Raw genomic sequence first — 18,617 nt, 5'->3', positions numbered from 1 at the left:
CAGAGATTTTGCCATATCATTGATTCCATTGTACTGTAGCTATCCCTCTATTATCTCAGGGTACATTAGGACTTTGTGGGCAGTGATGCAAATAAGTGAGCAAAACTACTGCATGGCAATATTAGATATACTGGACAAACAGTGGCTCAGAAATTGTTATTTTTAGCTGTATAATCTCTGCAGAAATATTAGATCTAATGAAAAACTATAGTTATGATTAACTTAGCAAAACTGGGTAGCAACTAAAGCCCTAGATTCAGTGTTTCCCTCGGCTAATTTGCGCTAAAACAAACATTTGAGAATATGTACAACTAAAGTTCAGCATAAGCTAAAGTGAAAAGTCTCTTTTGCTGGATTTAACAGGGACACACAGCTCAGTCTTGACCCAGGGCTCCCGAGCAGGTTAATCCAGCCACTGTTCATCTCACACAGTTTTCTCTCCTTCTGTTGCCTCCAGGCACTGTGAAGCGCTCATCTCTCCAGGGAGAGGAGATGTCCTCCTCTGGGGCCCTCACCCTCCAGAAGGGTTCTAACTTCAATACCATGCCAGCCAGCATGGCCAAAGTTCACCTCCAGAATGTGGCGGACTACACCAGCCACACTCTGACGCTGCGCAGGGAGAAAGGTGCCACTAAAGGAATTAGCACTGAGCTACCGGGTGCCAAATCCATCTACATCTGCGAGGGTGAGCTCTTCAAGCAGCTGGATGGAGAGCTGCCTCGAGTTAATGGTGAGGGTAGCTCTGAGGGCGCTGGGAAAGGCCCGGGGTATCTCATTTTACCAACCAACAACACAGGCACCCTGAAGCCAGCCAAAGGCAAAGAGGAACAGACGGCCAAGTACATCGAGCAGCTGCCCCAGACCAGGCTCATCCATTTGGCTAACCCTGCCAGTGGACAGCCAGTGCCTGGCTTTGGGTTGAATACCCTGCCTGCTGACCAGGTCAGTGTGTCATGCTCTGACAGAGACTCACCTGCACATAACCTGCAGACCATGCCCAGAGACTCCCAGGTGGCTAACATGTGTGACGGGGGAGACTCTGGAAACTCCGGTGTGATGTCCAAGAGTGAAACTGTCTCCACACTGTCCACGAGTTCACTGGAGGTAAGGCCACTAAATGAATTAGCATATTATTTTCATAATGCACCATCACCCTCATACTCATATTTAAAATAAGAGATGCATATAAAGTTGTGTTTTGTACTGCTACTACTCACCATAAATTCTCAAATATTTTTGAGAATATTTTTATTTATATCAACTGCAGAAAGATCTTTAAAGGCAGGTTTGTAGTTTATTTCCCATGTTCTATAAGTGTAATGTATAATATTTTAGTAAGATGCACCCCTTTTTTCTGATCTGCTCCTGTTCTAATTTGATTTTGGGCTTTTTGCTGTTAGTTGCTGGCAGTTCCACATATTATATCATCCTGTTCTGTATCTCATGCCATACTGATCACTCTACTGCTCTGTTTAGCCTTTTTAACACAAATGTGGTTTGTATTCACTAATTTATTCTAATCATCAGCTTCTTTCTATAATGGGCATAATTCCTTGCTTTCCTAGAAGGCTTTTAATGTGAAACATCTGCAGGAAGTGGTGAGTTTCACTGATAGTAGCTAAACAACAATGAAAGAACAACAAAGCAGAACTGATTGGAATAAATTAGTGAATAAAAGGAGTATTTTTGAGTAACAGCAGAGTGGTAGGTATGTCATGATTGTTGCACTGATGGAATTAGTGCTCTGATGATGCTGAAATTACCATGTGAGATACAGTCATTCAGATACTTCCTCTCCTGTGTTTTTAACTGGCTTTTCTTTGAGAATTTATGGTAGTATCACTGTGGTAAACATCATTTTCTTCACATCATATCTCCTCTGTAGTATCACTCTCTCAGTTCAGGGACATGAAGCTTTCTTTTTCATTCATCATACATTAGTTTCCCACAGAGCACAGCCATTCTTACAGTAAACTACAGTAAGGAATGACATTATATAATCCTGTCTTTGAATCATCTGCAGTCAGGTGACAAATTAAAGAACAAACCAATACAAAGTGTCTCAGTAAGGTGTTGGGCCACCATGTGCCAGTAGAACAGCTTAACTCTACTGGAGGGATGAACACCATTCTTCACGCTAGACTTTGTCTATTATTTTGACAGACGGGTCATAAAAAGTCTGTCCTAATATATTTTTCATTTTTTAATGATAATACCTATGTAAAAGCATTTAATTTTCATTCATTCTTATTTCATTTTTTAATAATTAATATACAGAACAAGCTTATGTGCAGCCACTTTTTATGTCAACACCATGTGAAGCAGATGACTGTTTTCCACACTGACAACATCAGCCATTAAAAGCACTGCGGCCAGTGTGCATAAACAAGCAAATACAAACAATGCAATTTTACAAAATTAGACAATTACTATTAAAATATGAACAACTCAACAAGCTGATCTGCTGTAGTCTAGCCTGCTGCAGAGGAGGTTGTCAGTAGGTTTTGCACCTTCAGACAGACAACTTCTCATGGCCAGTCTTGTGTCCAAATCTGTTTTCCTGTTGAGATGTGTTTCCCTCTGTTACCATGTTTCTAGCAGCACCCCCTCAGTGGACATGGTTAAGATAAGGTAGGGGAAACACATTTTAATGGGAGCACAGGTCTTGACAGAACCTGTGCTCTGCTGCTGCACTGAAAACTGGACTTGCCAGCTCCACTTAAGCCAAAGTTTTGAAGTCGGGCAACCTTCTTCTCAGGAGGTGATTTGAAGTTGTTCTAAATGTAAGATTTCCTCATCACACACACTCACGTCACCAGGAAGAATCCCCTGCATGCGTTCCTTCTACTCCAGAGGCACAGCTGCACCTCTCTGTGACCAGTAGTGGTCATAGCTGTGCTCCATTGCCTCCGGTCTGTGACTCTTCAGCTCCTAAATAGCGAGATGCATTGAGTAGGTCTCAGTTGTCCTTTACTGATTCCTCACCACACCACATCAATTCCTCTTTTTTTGCCTCATCATAACAATTATTAGGCTTTTAGGCTGAATAACTCTGAGTTAGTGTAGATCACCCTGAGTGGTCTAATTTTTCAAAACAACCTTTAGATTTTTTCAGTCATTTAAAAAAAATCCATTGTGGTGGAAGATATTTGATGAACACAACCTCTGATATTCCCTCATGTGGTGTTTTGATGATGGTGGTGGAGATGCTGTCCAACATGCCACTCCAATATCTCCCACAGCTGTTCAACCGGGTTCAGATCTGGTGACTGTGGAGGCCACAGCACATGATTCACATCATTTTCATACTCATCAAACCACTCATGGATCCTATGGATGGGGCCACTGTCATCCTGAAAGAGACCATACCCTTCAGCATAGAAATGTTTAATTATAGGATAAAGGTGATCACTCAGAATAGCTTTGTATTGATTAACAGTGACCCATCCTTCTAAGAGGACAAGTGGACCCAAACCATGTCAGCATCTGTATTCATTATGTTTCTCCACTCATTTATTCAGGTGTTTTCTTTTGTCACTGATCTGTATGTGGCATGTATTGTGCAGCAGGTTATGTTTGACCAACACAGCATTAATGCTTTCTCCTTAGATGAAAAAATCATTACCATAGATGATCAACTAGGGAGTTAAACATCAATAAACTGAATGTAAATTTATAAAACTAATAAAAAGGAACATTAATGAGGCCTCTACCGGACAGTGTTCTCATACATTCATCCTTTCTCTAATGCTAAAAATAAGGCAACAAGCCCTGTTATTTAAGACTGATCCACAATAAAGTAAACCAGCATTTAGTGGCCCCATGTAAGGACAGCACAATTTAAAGTTTAGTTTTCACTCAGCTCCTTGTGCAGACAGCAGTGGCAGGATGAGGCGACACAGCAATCAACACACATCTGCCGGCTGGTGTCTTTTCACTTCAGGGCAAAACCCACTTCCATAATGTCGTGTGAGGCATGACAGCTGCCACAGTGACAAAGCAGCCTGAAGGTCAGGTTTTCCTTCAGCGCACCGTGACAGAGGACTGAAAGGTCATTGGGTCACAATCTGTTAACTGCAAACTTGTGCCAACAGGGTCAGAATGAGCAGCATCAAACTTTGTTTCCTCCCTCATGACTCCTCTCGTCTGAGTCCCAGAAACACTCTTTATTGACTGGCTGATGCTGAGTTACACAATGAAACACTTGAGCATTTGTCTGCTCACAAGGCACACAATATCAAGACACATCTTTAATCTCTCTGTCTCATCTCCCCCCCAGAGACGAAAATCACGCTATGCAGAGCTTGACTTTGAGGTAAATTTAGTCTCTTTGATTCCTACAGAGCTTTTTAGACTTAGACCAAAGCGTTCATATGTCTTTTAGCTCTTCAGACCTCTGGTTGTTTGCATACATTAGTGTTGAGATTAGCGACATTAAGGGGGTAAAGTAATGCTAGCCTGTGCTGTTTGCCTTGTACATAACGTGCAATATTCCTGTGTAGAAGATAATGCACACCCGGAAACGCCACCAGGACATGTTTCAGGACCTGAGCAGGAAGATTCACAGTGCAGACAAGGATAGAGAATCTCCACCTGTTGATGCCAAAGCTGCCAAAAGATGGAGTGTGTCCTCTGCCAGCAGTGACAAGACCAACATGAGTGTAAAGAGTTTAACTTTATTCTGTTCTGCTCCACCCCCGTCCCCCTCCCCTATATCTAATGTTGTTCTCCTTTTCTCTAATCATTAGCGCAAATCAGCACACTTGGGTGGAGTTGCCTGTTTAATTATAAGTGCAGCCGCTTTGAAGATTGCATTTTTTATCTACTTACATTGTAGGTGCCAGGAGAAATTAGCTGTCGGGGCATCTAGGGCCTTAACTGTGGGTGGGCATACAAATGACTTCTACAAACTTAGCCAAATACTCAGTGCCACTCCAAATGATGAATTAACAGCCTAGGCTCTAGCTAAACACAGGCTAATGTTCTGGAGGGGTATGTCAGAAAGCAGATTGAGTGAAAACATGGGGAGTTTGTTTGTGGTAAAATAAGGGGAATGCAAGGTTTTCAGTTCCAGAAACAGAGATCACTTGAACACTGACTTAATTACTATGGTAACTTACTCTGTGAACAACAAGCACAACAAACCCAGACTTGCTGTCTGTCTCCTCCATCCTGCAGAGAATGGAGAAGCAGTGACAGGCTGATTCATTAACTCAGACATACATTTCATATCAAAGTGTATATGGAGCAAATTCATTTTCAGTATTAATTAATGCTCATTGGATATTAGTCTGTTGTTTTACCAAGATCTAGCTATCTTTGCTCATGTTACCACCCTGATTAGTCATCAGTGTAGGGACCAAGATTGTGATCCTCACCTTCATACTTGTGTGGTCAACTCATCCTTAGCCCACAATAAAAAACTTTGTAGGCCACTTATTCATCTTTCTAACACTGTGGCTTTGTGAACATGTTAACAACTGCAAGGTTGTTAGTGGGTTCCCCTGCACTGAAACATCTACTGTACATTACTCAAACCAATATAGGGCTAAAAAAAATTTTTAAATGTGTTTGAAGCTTTACATGCATAAGACACTGATCTATGAATAATTGTTTCTTGTGTTGTTATCAGTTGCACTGATGGAACATTTCTATCACAGATATTGATCATTTGGAGATTATGTTAGTATTTCTGAGTGAGAATGATTGTAGTTCAGCATTAAAGACTTGACGATTTAAAAACTGCACTAAATGCAGTTTAAAAGTCAGTTTTTGAATAAAAGCTACATATGGTCTTAAATTGGTTTAACAGTACTTCAGTTACTCTGAATAAGCTTGTTTATACATTATATAGGCTAGTTATTAAATGCATTTGAACAAGATTTTGGAATGTGTAATAGATGTCTAAAAATTTGCTCCTTTTAATCTCAACTCCAACTGAAAGTCACCAAAATCTTTACTGCTGGGTCACACTATGAGGTTACATTGTAAAGAGAAAGATCTAAATGCATTTAGGTTATGTCTCACCTGTCTTTTGCTGCCACCAGCCTTCTGTCCCCATCAGCTTTTGGCTGAATAAATAGGCCTAGCCTACTTAAATAACTACAACAAGTGGCAAGATTCTAGCCTTTTACCAGCCATTAAAAAGTTCCATTCATCCATTGTCAATGCCGCTAATCCTGAATAGGGTTACAGGGGGCTGGAGCCAATCCCAGCTGACATTGGGCAAGAGGTGGGGTACACCCTGGACAGGTCGCCAATCTGTCACAGGGCTGACACTTAGAGACAACCGCACACACGCACCTATGGGCAATTTAGAGTCGTCAGTCAAGCTAAGCTGCATGTCTTTGGGCTGTGGGAGGAAGCTGGAGTACCTGGAGAGAACCTATGCAGGCACAGGGAGAACATGCAAACTCCAACAGAAAGGCCCTGGGTCGACAACCTGGAACCTTCTTGCTTGAGGCAACAGGCTTAACCACCGTTTCACCATGCCGCCCTTAAAGAAAACCAAGTCTGCTAAACAAATGAATGAGTGGGCTATATTGAAAGAAGTAATGATTTTAACTCATTGATTTTTTTCTCCAACTCAGGCTTTTCACCTGCTGCTGACATGTTATTCTTAAGATAAATGTGCATTAATGTCACCCAGTATTTGTGCTCCTCTGAATTAGAGGCAGTATTGTTCTTTTTTCACCTGTTGCCATGGTGAATTGTAGTGATGGAGCTCCACTGATGATGGCTTTTTATAGTCATCATGCATGAGCTTAACTCTTGAGTTAATTAAACTACCTCTGATCAGCTGTTCTGGAACCAAAAACCAGAGTTTCCCATCTCAGTGTTAGTCCGCTCACAGTTCAGGGTGAAGTTCAAAGTTTGTTGAACCACCTTTCTGCAGTGATGGCAAAGTACATACACTCAAGTTGAAGTACAGACACCTGTGTAAAAATCTGGTAAAAGTAGAAGTATTTGAGTAAAATAAAAATGTATAGGCTCTCAAATGTACTCAAAGTAAAAAGTAGTCCTTCAAAGGATATTGCTACTGGCTGTTTCTGTGCAAAACTAACTGAACCTCACATTATATTAAAATATTTCCCAGATTATTAAACCATTTAATCTTCAAATACAAATTATACAAAAAATAATTAACATTACCAACAAGAACACATTTCAGGTTTATTAAACCTTAATGGATTTAATCTTTTCAACACTCCCCTTACAGACACTAAAACCAACAGTAAACTGTTTCTATTCACAGTTCATGTCTGTCAGTCTCCACCCTGGACTAGCTGGTTTGTTGTGTCATAGACCTTTGTTTCAAAATCTATTAAAAACACATCAGTGAAACACACTGTTGCACTGGGTGACGTTTCTTCATTAGAAAACACCAGACCAGTGTATATGTTGCCCCAAAAGCTTCAAATGACCACAACTTTTTACAGTGTCTGAAGCAAGACTAAAGCATGCGCACAATCTCTGTGAACGCATGAGGATTATGCAGTATGTGCTAAATAAAAATAATCAATAAGTCCCTTCAAATTTATTAAAACTAAAAGTAATGAGAGTGATTTGAAAATAATAATTTTGTCAAAATGTAGGGAGTAAAATTAAAGTTGTCTTAAAAATATATATTCGAGTACAGATACCTGAAACATATACTTAAGTGCAGGAACAAAGTATGTGTACTTTGTCAATTCCCACCTCTGCTTTTTGGAAATACCCCCTGTTATTGTATGAGTTTGGTTCATTTTCATAAATTAAGCTTTTAAGAAATTTCTCTCCTCTGTTTGACAGCAGCAATTCTGTCTTTGTGTACATCATGTTTCAATTAGACATGTAATACCAATAAGAGCAAGAAACACAGTCAGTGCATTAGCTTGGCTAGCTGTCAGCTGGTAATGGATGAAATAAAGCAAAAATATACAGTGGTTTTGGGACACTGTAAAGGCAGTAGTCAGGCTAGTGGGCTAGCCTCATGCTAAAGTGCTAATTTTTGTTTAGCACAGTGGAACCACTGTACATTCTCATTTGAAAGATAAATTATAATGAGATCATCAAGTCTTCATGATAATTAAACTATACTGTAAACTAGTATAACTACTAGTTTAAACTATTTAAACTTCCCGTATGTTTGATTAATGTATGGCTGCATATAGATATAACTATTCAATCCAATTCCATTGCATTTGTATGGCAGTACAGTCCCCAATAACCTCAGTGACCCTTACTACTGTTACTAGAAAAATGAATCCCATCGAACTAATCAGAGAATTAAAGAGCATGTCATTTTTAACCCAGTTTCTCATCTTGCTGATGATTAAGAGTTTTATGCCCTTTGTAGGATTTGGAATCCTACAAAGCCCCACATGCCTGCCAACCAACATTGTCTTTGCAGGAATGAACGGAGCTGTCGCCTCCCATAATGAACTTTTAAAGATTATTCTTAGACAACGGCAGTTTAGGTTTTTTCCTGCTAGCTAAATAATGACTCTTGCAGTTTTTTCACCCCCACCCCACACACACTAAACAAGAGGAAACGAAGCTAGGACTGGATGTGGTGGGAACTAGCCACCAACAGCAGGTACAAATGGGAATCACATGTTGGCTTTGTAGCTGCAGTCATTCCATGGCAGCAGTTGATTTGTATTTCCTTCTGCTGCAGAAGCCCCAGAGTTCCGTTTGTTTCACAGCTTTAGAATCTGGTCTCTTCTGGTTTAGGGCCAATTTCACTTCCAGCATATTAAGGCTACAATGATTTGAAATTGAGTTTCAGAACCCAGCCTGTTATTTGTGATAGTCCAATAGAATCACACAGCATTAGCTTCTTTCCAGACAGTGAACGAGGCAGAGAGATTGTCTTCTCCACTGTGGGTACAAGATGTGTTTTGAGAATGTGCCTCAGCCTACGTCACATTTACATCCCAAATTAGTACACCCAGCTCAATCATGGTGCACATTCTGTGCTATACTTTAGATTAGATCAGCAGGTTATCACCCATTTTATAGAAATTTCTCAAGAGGACTACAAATGACAAAGTTTGACATGTTGGAAAATATCTGTATTTGTTTTCTTGCTGAAAGGCAGAAATATCATGTCTGTGTGTTAAGCGTAGAGCTTTATATGGGAGGTGGATAATTTAAATTACTATACAGACTCAGGCTTAGGGATGTTAGTCGCTGCAGAAACAACTCCAGCTCACAAGTTTCTGTACAAACAAAAATAATTTTTATATTTTTTTATTATGGAGTAAGCTAATGATATACAGTGTGTTAATTTGTGAGCTTCAGAGGTGCTGGCAGATAAACTTCCTAAACTGCAGACAAAGCCAGGGTAGATTTTGGTAAGCTAAGCTCTAGCTCCATACTTAACCCACAGTTACAGCAGAGGTATGTTCTTATTTAACTCAGCAAAATAGCCATTTAAGAGCTTTTTTATGTCACACTGTTCCTGACACAAGTAATTTTTCCAACAGTTGTTTACAGAGAGATTATTTCACTTATAATTCACTAGATCACAATTCCAGTGGGTCAGAAGTTTACACCCACTCTGTTGACTGGGCCTTTAAACAGCATAGAAAATTCCAGAAAATTATGTCATGGCTTTAGAAGCTTCTGATTGGCTAATTGAGATCATTTCAGTCAGTAGAAGGTGCAGCTGTGGATGTGTTTTGAGGCCTGCCTTTATTTGTATAGCGCCAAATCACAACAAAAGTCATCTAAGGACACTTTACAAAGTAAGGTCTAGACCTTACTGTTATCTATTATTACAGAGGAAAAACCCAACAATTCCCCCTTGAGCAGCACTTGGCAACAGTGGGGAGGAAAAACTCCCTTTAACGGAAGAAACCTCCGACAGACCCCGGCTCTTGGTGGGCGGCCTTCTGCCTCGACCGGTTAGGGTGAGTGGATAGAGGAGAGAAAAAAGAAGAAAAGCAATAAGACACAACAAACAACAACAAAAAATCAAACACTGGTCAGGATGATGTGGCCGGTGACTGCTCATCAGAAACATAGAGCTCCAGAGCCAGGGCAACCTGCAGAAAGGTACAGGGAAAGGGTGGGATTTCTTTGGTTGACTATTTTCCTCTTGCTGGTTTTTCCAGGATCACCAACTCTATCTTTAATAAGGGTTATATGTTGTAAATATAAGTTTTAATAATAGCTAAACATTTTAATGTATAGATCAGCTGTAAACCGATGATATGAAGAGCCTGGCTCAATTATAGGTTGCCAGGCTTTGTCTAGCAGCTTAAATATTGCCTTTAGTAATTGTTTATTAATGCTGTATAAAGTTTAAAGCAACTATTTACAGCCTAATAACTCAGCTATTTTTTCAGTAATTAATGTCTACAAGCAGTGAGGAATTTTGGCTTGGAAATACATTATTAAATCATCCTTTATCTGAGGCTAGGAGAAGATCATTGGTGACTTTCACCAATGCAGTTTCTCTACTATGATGGACTCTAAATCCTGACTGAACAAATCAAATCCTAAAACAAATCATAACCTCCACAAGTCTGATTCATCCTTGGGAGTAGTTTCCAAACACCTGAAGGTTCCACATTCATCTGTATTCAAACAATACTATGCAAGTATAAACACCATGGGACAACACAGTCATCTCACCACTCAGGAAGAAGACACCTTCTGTCTCATTGAGATGAACGTACTTTGGTCTGAACAGTACAAATCAATCCCAGAACAACAGCAAAGGACCTTGTGAAGACACTGGAGGAAACAGGTACCAAAGTCTCTCTATCCACAGTAAAACCAGTCCTGTAGTGACATAACCTGAAAGGCTGCTCAGCAAGGAAGAAGCCACTGGTCCAAGACCGCAGCTGCACACGAGGACAAAGATCTGACTTTTTGGAGAAATGTCCTCTAGTCTGATGTTACAAACTGAACTGTTTGGCCATAATGACCATCATTATGTCTGGAGGAAAAACGGGGGAGGCCTGCAAGCCGAAGAACAGGACAGAGATGACAGCATTGTGTTATGGAGTGCTTCGCTGCAGGAGGGACTGGGGCGCTTCACAAACATAGATGGCATCATGAGGAAGGAAGGTTATGTGGATATGTTGAAGCAACATCTCAAGACATCACCCAGAAAGTTAAAGCATGGTCATAAATGGGTTTTCCAAATTGACAATGACCCCAAGCAGACTTCAAAAATGTGTGCAAAATGTTTTAAGGACAATAAAGTCCAGGTACTGGAGTAGCCTTCACAAAGTCCTGACCTCAATCCAATAGAAAATTTGTGGACAGAACTGAAAAGGCGTGTGTGAGCAAGGAGGCCTCCAAACCTGTCTGAGTTCCACCAGTTCTATCTGGAGGAATGGGCTAAAATTCCAGAAACTTATTGGAAGAAGCTAGTGGAAGGTGTCCTGAAACATTTTACCCAAGTTAAACATTTTAAAGGCAAAGCTACCAAATACTAACTGAGTGTATGTAAACTTGTGGCCCATGGGGAATGTGAGGAAAATTAAAACCTGAATAAATCTTTTTCTGTTATTCTGACATTTCACATTCTTAAAATAAAGCACTGATCCTAACTGACCTAAGACAGTGGTTGTTTATACGATTAAATGTCAGGAGTTGTGGAAAAACTGAGTTTTAATGTATTTGGCTAAGGTGTATGTAAACTTCTGACTTCACTGTAGGCTATTAGAGGTTATATAATTATGAAAATCTCATTGAAAATAATCAGTTTTCTTGTAAGAAATAAAAGCAGTAGACAGTAGGTCCATCCACAAGACTGCAATACATCAGTTTTATGACTATCTCAGACAAGCCAACTTTTCCCCTCTGTCCTCTACCAACCAGGACAAGCTACAGACCCCGAGTAAGAGGGCGTGGGATGGCATCAGAAAGACCCACTCCCCCCCATCCTGGGTGTGGAGGCAGTGGCAGCCTCTCCTCTGGAGCTGCACACAGTGGAGTGGGAGAAGACCAGCGCCACCATTCCTCTGGTGGGCCAGGAGATTATGGACCTGCAAACGGAGGTGTGATCCAGCTTCTGGCCTCGCCACCACAACTCTCTTTTTTTGTCCAGTGCTCTCAGTCAAACAAACAGACACACCACACACTGCCCTGCTCGGAACTTCTGCTCAAAAGCTGAATTAAGCCTACTGCAAGAACGTGAGGGGGAAAGGAGGGTGAGGAGAGAGAAGTGTCACAATACCATAAAATCAGTAGAACCAATTAAAGAGAGAAGGGGAACACAGTGTTTTTCTATGTTGTTTCATTTGATGTTTGGACTGTTTTTGTCAGCCACATACATACTAGTCATCTTGTTGTATATGGTCTCAGATATTGCACTGGCTCACACAGGAGACAGATTGCCAAAGTGGCTGATTCAGCTACTCTATGTGCATTATGTAATAAAAAGCATAGCAACGGTAATCACACAACATTTGTTCAACAATGGTTACAATGTAATTATCATGATTATGTGTCTTTTTTTCCCACTGAGAGTATTGCTGCTTCCGCTCTCTCTTTCTCCTGGCAAACACTGATGTACACAGCTCGAGATGCCTCTGGGTTTGTTTCTTCTTCAACATCAACCTCAAAAAAGGAAACTGAACAAAGGTTTGATGAGGCAGACTACCAATCATGTGCTTTTGTGCCCATCTGTGCTGTTGTCTCCCCCCCCCAGAAACTCACCCCTGTTATTTTGACTCCACCTGGTTCTAATAGGGCAAGGTCAACTCCCTAGAGACAAGAAAGGGGGGTGGGGATAAAAAAAAATTAAAAAATCAAAGATGTTACCATGAGCCAAAGTGGCAGGTTGCCTTCTCATCAGTACATCTCAGAGACAAAAGAGAGCGGGCTGGTGGGCTTTGAGCTTTAATCAGCCCTCAAACTCAGTGCCAGCCATAGATGGACAACATGGCTGTCAGTGTATCCTAAAGGAGCCACAGTCAACAAATACATGCTGTTTGGTGTTCTTGATGTACAAGCAGGCTTGATACAGTACAGTAAATGCAAAATGTGATGGTGCATCAAAGACACTGAGGAAAAAAGGTACTTGTGTCTGTATGCGTGTGTGTGTTGAGCAATGGAAGATGACTAAATGACTAGATCAATACATATATATTATGTACAGTATGGGATGATGATTAAAGGTGGTAATACAGTATATACAAGGCAGAGTGTGAGGGATGGTCACTGCACACAGAGAAAGCACAAGGCTCATCTGGAGTCCTGATGTACAGCATTGTAATTATTTCATCAGAGTTCTACAGAATGGATTTTAGCCTATAAATATCTTTCTTACTGTGCTTGAGGATAGTTGTTCTCATTATTATAAATATGAACATGATTATTCTGATACTGATCCTCCCATCCCCTCCCCCTGTCTTTTCAGGGTACCGAACTATAGAAGTGTTCTGTATCGCAATGTAACAGTGTGTGTTTTGATATCACCGCCAGTCTCTCCCTCAGATCTGTATTTGTCAAAACCCTGACCCCTGCCCTCCAGCATCTGACATCTTAATCTGCACCCCACCCTGCCACCTCTCCTCACTCCCCTTTTGATTTTAATGGGGTCACCTTTTTGTTAATGTACAGTTTTCAGAGCACAAAATGAATGTCTTATTTCTAATAAAAGCATATCTATATAATAAAACAGCACCAGTCCTCTTGATTTCACACATTTAAAGAGTCCATGGCATGCTCGTTTAGCTCATTTAATGTTTAATCTTGGGTACCTCTAGATTAGCTTTGCACCCATCATAACTCCAAATAGTTTGTAATTATTTCAGAATGATAAAACCAGATAGCCTCTTCCTAAAAACAAGAGCAGAGTTTGTGAAAGCGCACAACTACAGTTGCTGGTGTTGTGTGGAAATTTAACGAACCATGACAGCATTAATTAATTTGAATTTCTCCCCCATAGATACATAAACAACGGTATATGTATCGATGAAAAGATGTGTAACACTCGAAACAAAGCAGGTATTGAGAAAGCCCATATTTTAACTGGCATAATGTAGACATAGTAACTTCTCCAACCTTACAACAATTCTCTCTAATGTTATAGAAACAACATATTAACAGACATGCAATGTGTTTTTTTTTAAACTTACCATTAAGTCCCACCGAGTAGTGGAAACATTACTCCCTTTCAATTATTATTTTAATTATGACATCAGGTAACTTGATAACTGAGATGGTATTTCTATGAGAGTCATAATAATGACAAATATTTTATGTAACTCTAACTGGAGAAAGAATGTAAATACATTCTCAATCCGAATGACAGTTTGTTCTGGTAATGTGTAGCTAAATGATAATTGATTTAGGCTGAAAACTGCAGTGCCTCCATGACTCTTAAGAAAAATTATTCTTACATTGCCACAACATGAGTACAGCTGTTTGACAACAGAACTAAGTTACATTCAAGCAATATGTTGTTCAGTTTAACTTTTAGTGGTGTAAATTGCTACATTAGCAAAATATGGTAAATGTGGATAGATTAAAAGCAACCTATTAAGTTTATTAAAACAAGCTGTATCACAGTTCAACACTTTGAACATTACTGCTAAGCAAGATATTTCTTATGTGCAATGGAAACCTTCTTTTAATCTTTATTGAAAATGTTTGATGTTTTACCTGTGTGAGGCAATTATATAGTATGGTCAATGTTAAGGAAAGATTGTGCTTATACTGTACATGCAGCAGGCTTGAGGAAACTTTCTGGTGTTAGCATGAGCAAGCTAACATGAGGACATAGTAGGAGGTTAATAAAACTTAATAAAACACCAGTTAGTGAGAGGGTGCCCACCAGATGACCCCGTAGACTTTCCTTTATTCCTGCCCCCACAGAGAACTTGTTTTGGTGTTAGTGTTAATATAGTTACAGACTCACTGGAATTGGTAATAGTCTTCTTTTGTTAGACCTCTCAGAGGTGACTGCCATTACAAGCCAGTTGGGCCAGATGTTGCTCTGTGGTTGGGTGAGGAAAGAGTTCAGGGATGCTTTAGGTCTGGATAATGGTGTTGCTTATTGTGGGGCTCTAAAGAGACAGTATGGCCCCTCTTTGGGGCCAAATAATGGGTAAACATCAATTAACTTGTGTACTGAGTTTCCATATCAAATAAAATCAAATCAAATTTTATTTGTATAGCACCAAATCACAACAAAAGTCATCTCAGGACACTTTACAAAGTAAGGTCTAGATCTTACTGTTATCACACACACATTCGGTGTGTGAATGTGTGTGTGAATGGGTGAATGGTGTATGATCTCCTATAAAGCGCTTTGGCCAGTGCAACACACTGTGAAAAGCTATATGAATACAGTCCATTTACCATTTACCATCACTATTATTACAGAAGGAAAACCCAACAAATCCCCCTTGAGCAAGCACTTGGCAACAGTGGGGAGGAAAAACTCCCTTTAACGGAAGAAACGTCCAGCAGGCCTTCTGCCTCGACCGGTTAGGGTGAGTGGATAGAGGAGAGAAAAAAGCAACAGGACACAACAAACAATCAAACACTGGTCAGGTTGATGTGGCCGGTGACTGCTCATCAGAAACATAGAGCTCCAGAGCCAGGGCTACCTGCAGAAAGGTACAGGGAGAGAGAGAACACACTACAGGAGAGAGGAGACACAAAGTTAGTGATGTGTGATGGTGGCATATAGAAGCATAGGAAGAGAGGAAAGGGGAAGGGAGGAGAGAAACTCAGAGCATCATGGGGCCCCCCAGCAGCCTAGGCCTATAGCAGCTTAACTAAGGGAAGGCTCAGGGTCACCTGATCCAGCCCTAACTATAAGCTTCAACAAAAAGGGAAGTCTTAAGTCTAATGAATGCCATATGAGTGGCACATGTAATTGTGTATTATTGAATGAAAGCAGCAGAATCATCCGATATGGACACAATTCCTAGGGATACTGAGCTAACTAGTCCTTGCCTTCTTTATGATGGTCCTGATAATGATTGTCCACTTCAAGTCCCGAGAGATTGTGGAGCCCAGGAACTTGTAGGACTCCATGACTGAAACAGTGCTTCTGAGTATGGTGAGATGAGTTCTGGGGAAGTGGGATGATGGTGGAGTGTTTGAAACAGGAGGAAACCACACAAAGCTCTAGTGATGTATTGAAGATCTGCACGAAGATGCGAGCCAACTGGTCAGCGCAGATTTTCAGACAGGAGGGGGTCACACTGTCTGGGCCTGGCACCTTACTGATCTTTTGTTTCCTAAAAAGGCAACACACATCTCTTTCACAGATCCTCAGAGGTGGCGGACTGATGGGGAGACAGGTGGGAGAGGTAGTCCTAGAGCAGGGGTGTCAAACTCAATCGGACAGGGGGCCAAAACTCAAAGCACACTTTAGGCCGTGAGCCGAACAGGATAAACATTTATTGAACAGACTAAAACTAAACGTTTTTTGACATAAATATGAATTGAAACAGACAGGATACAATATGATTCCAAAATAAATAAACTTGAACTTAAAATCAGCAACCATATTTCTGCTAAGGCTTACATTTGCAAACACCTGCTTTTTCTCTGGACACAAGACGTCGCACACTTTCATCATGCTGCTCTTCAGAAACTCTCCCTCGGTAAATGGCCGGGCTGATTTGGCTATCTCCTCTGCCGCAATAAAACTTGCTTTCACTGCAGCTTCACTGTGTGATTTTGCTTTGGTGAAAAAGTCTGCTGTGATGTCAGATTCCTCAATTACAGCCACATTAGCTCCACAAATAAGACACACAGGTTTACCGGCAATGTCAGTAAACATATTGTATACTCAGCCTCCCATCGGTTTTGAAAGGCTCTGTTTTCCGAATCAACTTTTCTCTCAACCATTGTTAGGGACTAGCTTTGACTTGAAATTAGGGTTGTATACATCAACAGATGCTTGATTGATCTGACGTAATTGATGCGGGAATGATCGCAGGTAGCCTATCGTTTGGTAAGGCAGCTGTTGTGCTGCATTATGGGATTCGTAGTTTGTGTGTTATCGGCGCTTCATATCACTGGGCTGTTAGGTATTTTTAGTCAGATATTGGATAGATACTTTATGTATTAAAAATGTTTAGTGGAGATAGGATGTCTAGTTAGACTGTTAAATGCTTAGGCATGCTTATGAGTTTCTACAGGGTACATCTGGTCAAGGATAACTAGAGAGGAAGGTTGATGACTGTCAGCAGACAGGGTGTTTAATATTATTATTATGACGTGTATAACTGTAGCCTTAGCCATAATATGTTCTTATGTTTAAGTCACGACATGTCACTAGAGGTTGTGAGAATGTTTTTAGCTACACACCACTTAATCAACAGACACACACTCGCTTACAACCCGGAAATAAAAAAAAAAAGTTTAAACTAGTCAGCCCGTGTGATGAGAGGGGCAGCTCTCGGTTGACGTTTCTGTGTAGTATGGGGCTAGCCCAACCGAGGGGATATAATGTATAGGCCTGGTGGGTTCAGGGTTTTTCATCTTACATCTGCCTGCGAGCAGGATGGCGGTGCAAGATACCTGAGCGTGTAATGTTAATTTTACCTGTGATCCTTTGAATAAATCAGCACTGTTTTGAAGTTACTTGGACTGCCTCGTCTCTCAGAGCTAGCAATGGTAAGAAGAACCAAAGTCCTACAGGGCCATTAAAAAAAGATATATAAAATGATCTCGTGGGCCGGATGTAATTGTACGCCAGGCCGGATGTGGCAGGCGGGCCTTGAGTTTGACACATGTGTTCTCCAGTCTCATACTTGGTCTGTCACAAGTTGTCAGATGCCCTGTTCTAGTACATGTATAACTGTTGTGAAGAAAAAAAAACATTAAATGTCCATGTCCTAATAGTTAAAATGAAAACTATCAGTTGGCTCTCACCTCTGGTATGGCTCTGCTTACATACAGTATATACAATGTATTTTTTGTAGCTGGTATAAAAGCATCCGTGTGTGTGAGAAACAGATTTACTATGAAACAAAAGCAGCAGGAAGTGACCACTTTCCATCAGCATTAGCAAACCCAAATAACCCAACAGCACTGCTTCGTGTGCTTAACTGCTTTTCCACCTGTTTTGAACTGAAAACTTCAGATTCACACTCATGTCTCCCTATTAAAGGCTATACAGGAACATGAGGTGAGAAGGTATTAAGACCAGTTAACCCAAGGAAGGCTGCTGGACCAGATGGAGTACCAGGAAAAGTACTTAAGGTCTGTGCCTATGAACTGGCTGGTGTCTTCACCAATGTCTTTAACCTGTCTCTTGCACAAGCTAATGTCCCATCCCGCCTCAAATCAGCTACTCCACATGTCAAAGTGTCCTTGGGCAAGTCACTGAACCCCCCCATTGCCTATGATGGTTAGAGCCATCGGTTGAGTTGGTGCCGCAGATGGTTCTGTACCAGAAATAAATTCCTTGGCGTGGGTGGCTGTGGCTCACAAGGTAGGGCAAGTTGTCTCCTAACCAGCAAGTTGGTGGTTCGACTCTGAAGGACTACTTGGTTCTTCTTACCATTGCTAACTCTGAGAGACGAGACAGTCCAAGTAACTTCAAAACAGTGCTGATTTATTCAAAGGATCACAGGTAAAATTAACATTACATGCTCAGGTATCTTGCACCTCCAAACTGCTCACAGGCAGATGTAAGATGAAAG

The 18,617-nt window shown here is 40.8% G+C and overlaps 1 protein-coding gene across 1 annotated transcript in view; it reads left to right on the top strand.

Moving 5' to 3' along the window:
- The window catches only part of adgrb1a (adhesion G protein-coupled receptor B1a), a 291,715-nt gene that overhangs the window by 242,002 nt on the left and 31,096 nt on the right, over positions 1-18,617 (top strand). The window contains exons 29-32 of the mRNA XM_020623885.1: positions 458-1,104; positions 4,280-4,315; positions 4,503-4,661; positions 11,821-11,935. Of these exons, the coding sequence (XP_020479541.1) occupies positions 458-1,104; positions 4,280-4,315; positions 4,503-4,661; positions 11,821-11,935 (957 nt within the window). The remainder of the gene's footprint in view (positions 1-457; positions 1,105-4,279; positions 4,316-4,502; positions 4,662-11,820; positions 11,936-18,617) is intronic.

This window comes from Monopterus albus, unplaced genomic scaffold (genome assembly GCF_001952655.1).
Source record: "Monopterus albus unplaced genomic scaffold, M_albus_1.0 scaffold314.1, whole genome shotgun sequence".
Taxonomy (NCBI): domain Eukaryota; kingdom Metazoa; phylum Chordata; class Actinopteri; order Synbranchiformes; family Synbranchidae; genus Monopterus; species Monopterus albus.
Note: the sequence above shows the minus strand (reverse complement) of the source record. Positions and strands in the feature narration are given on the sequence as shown.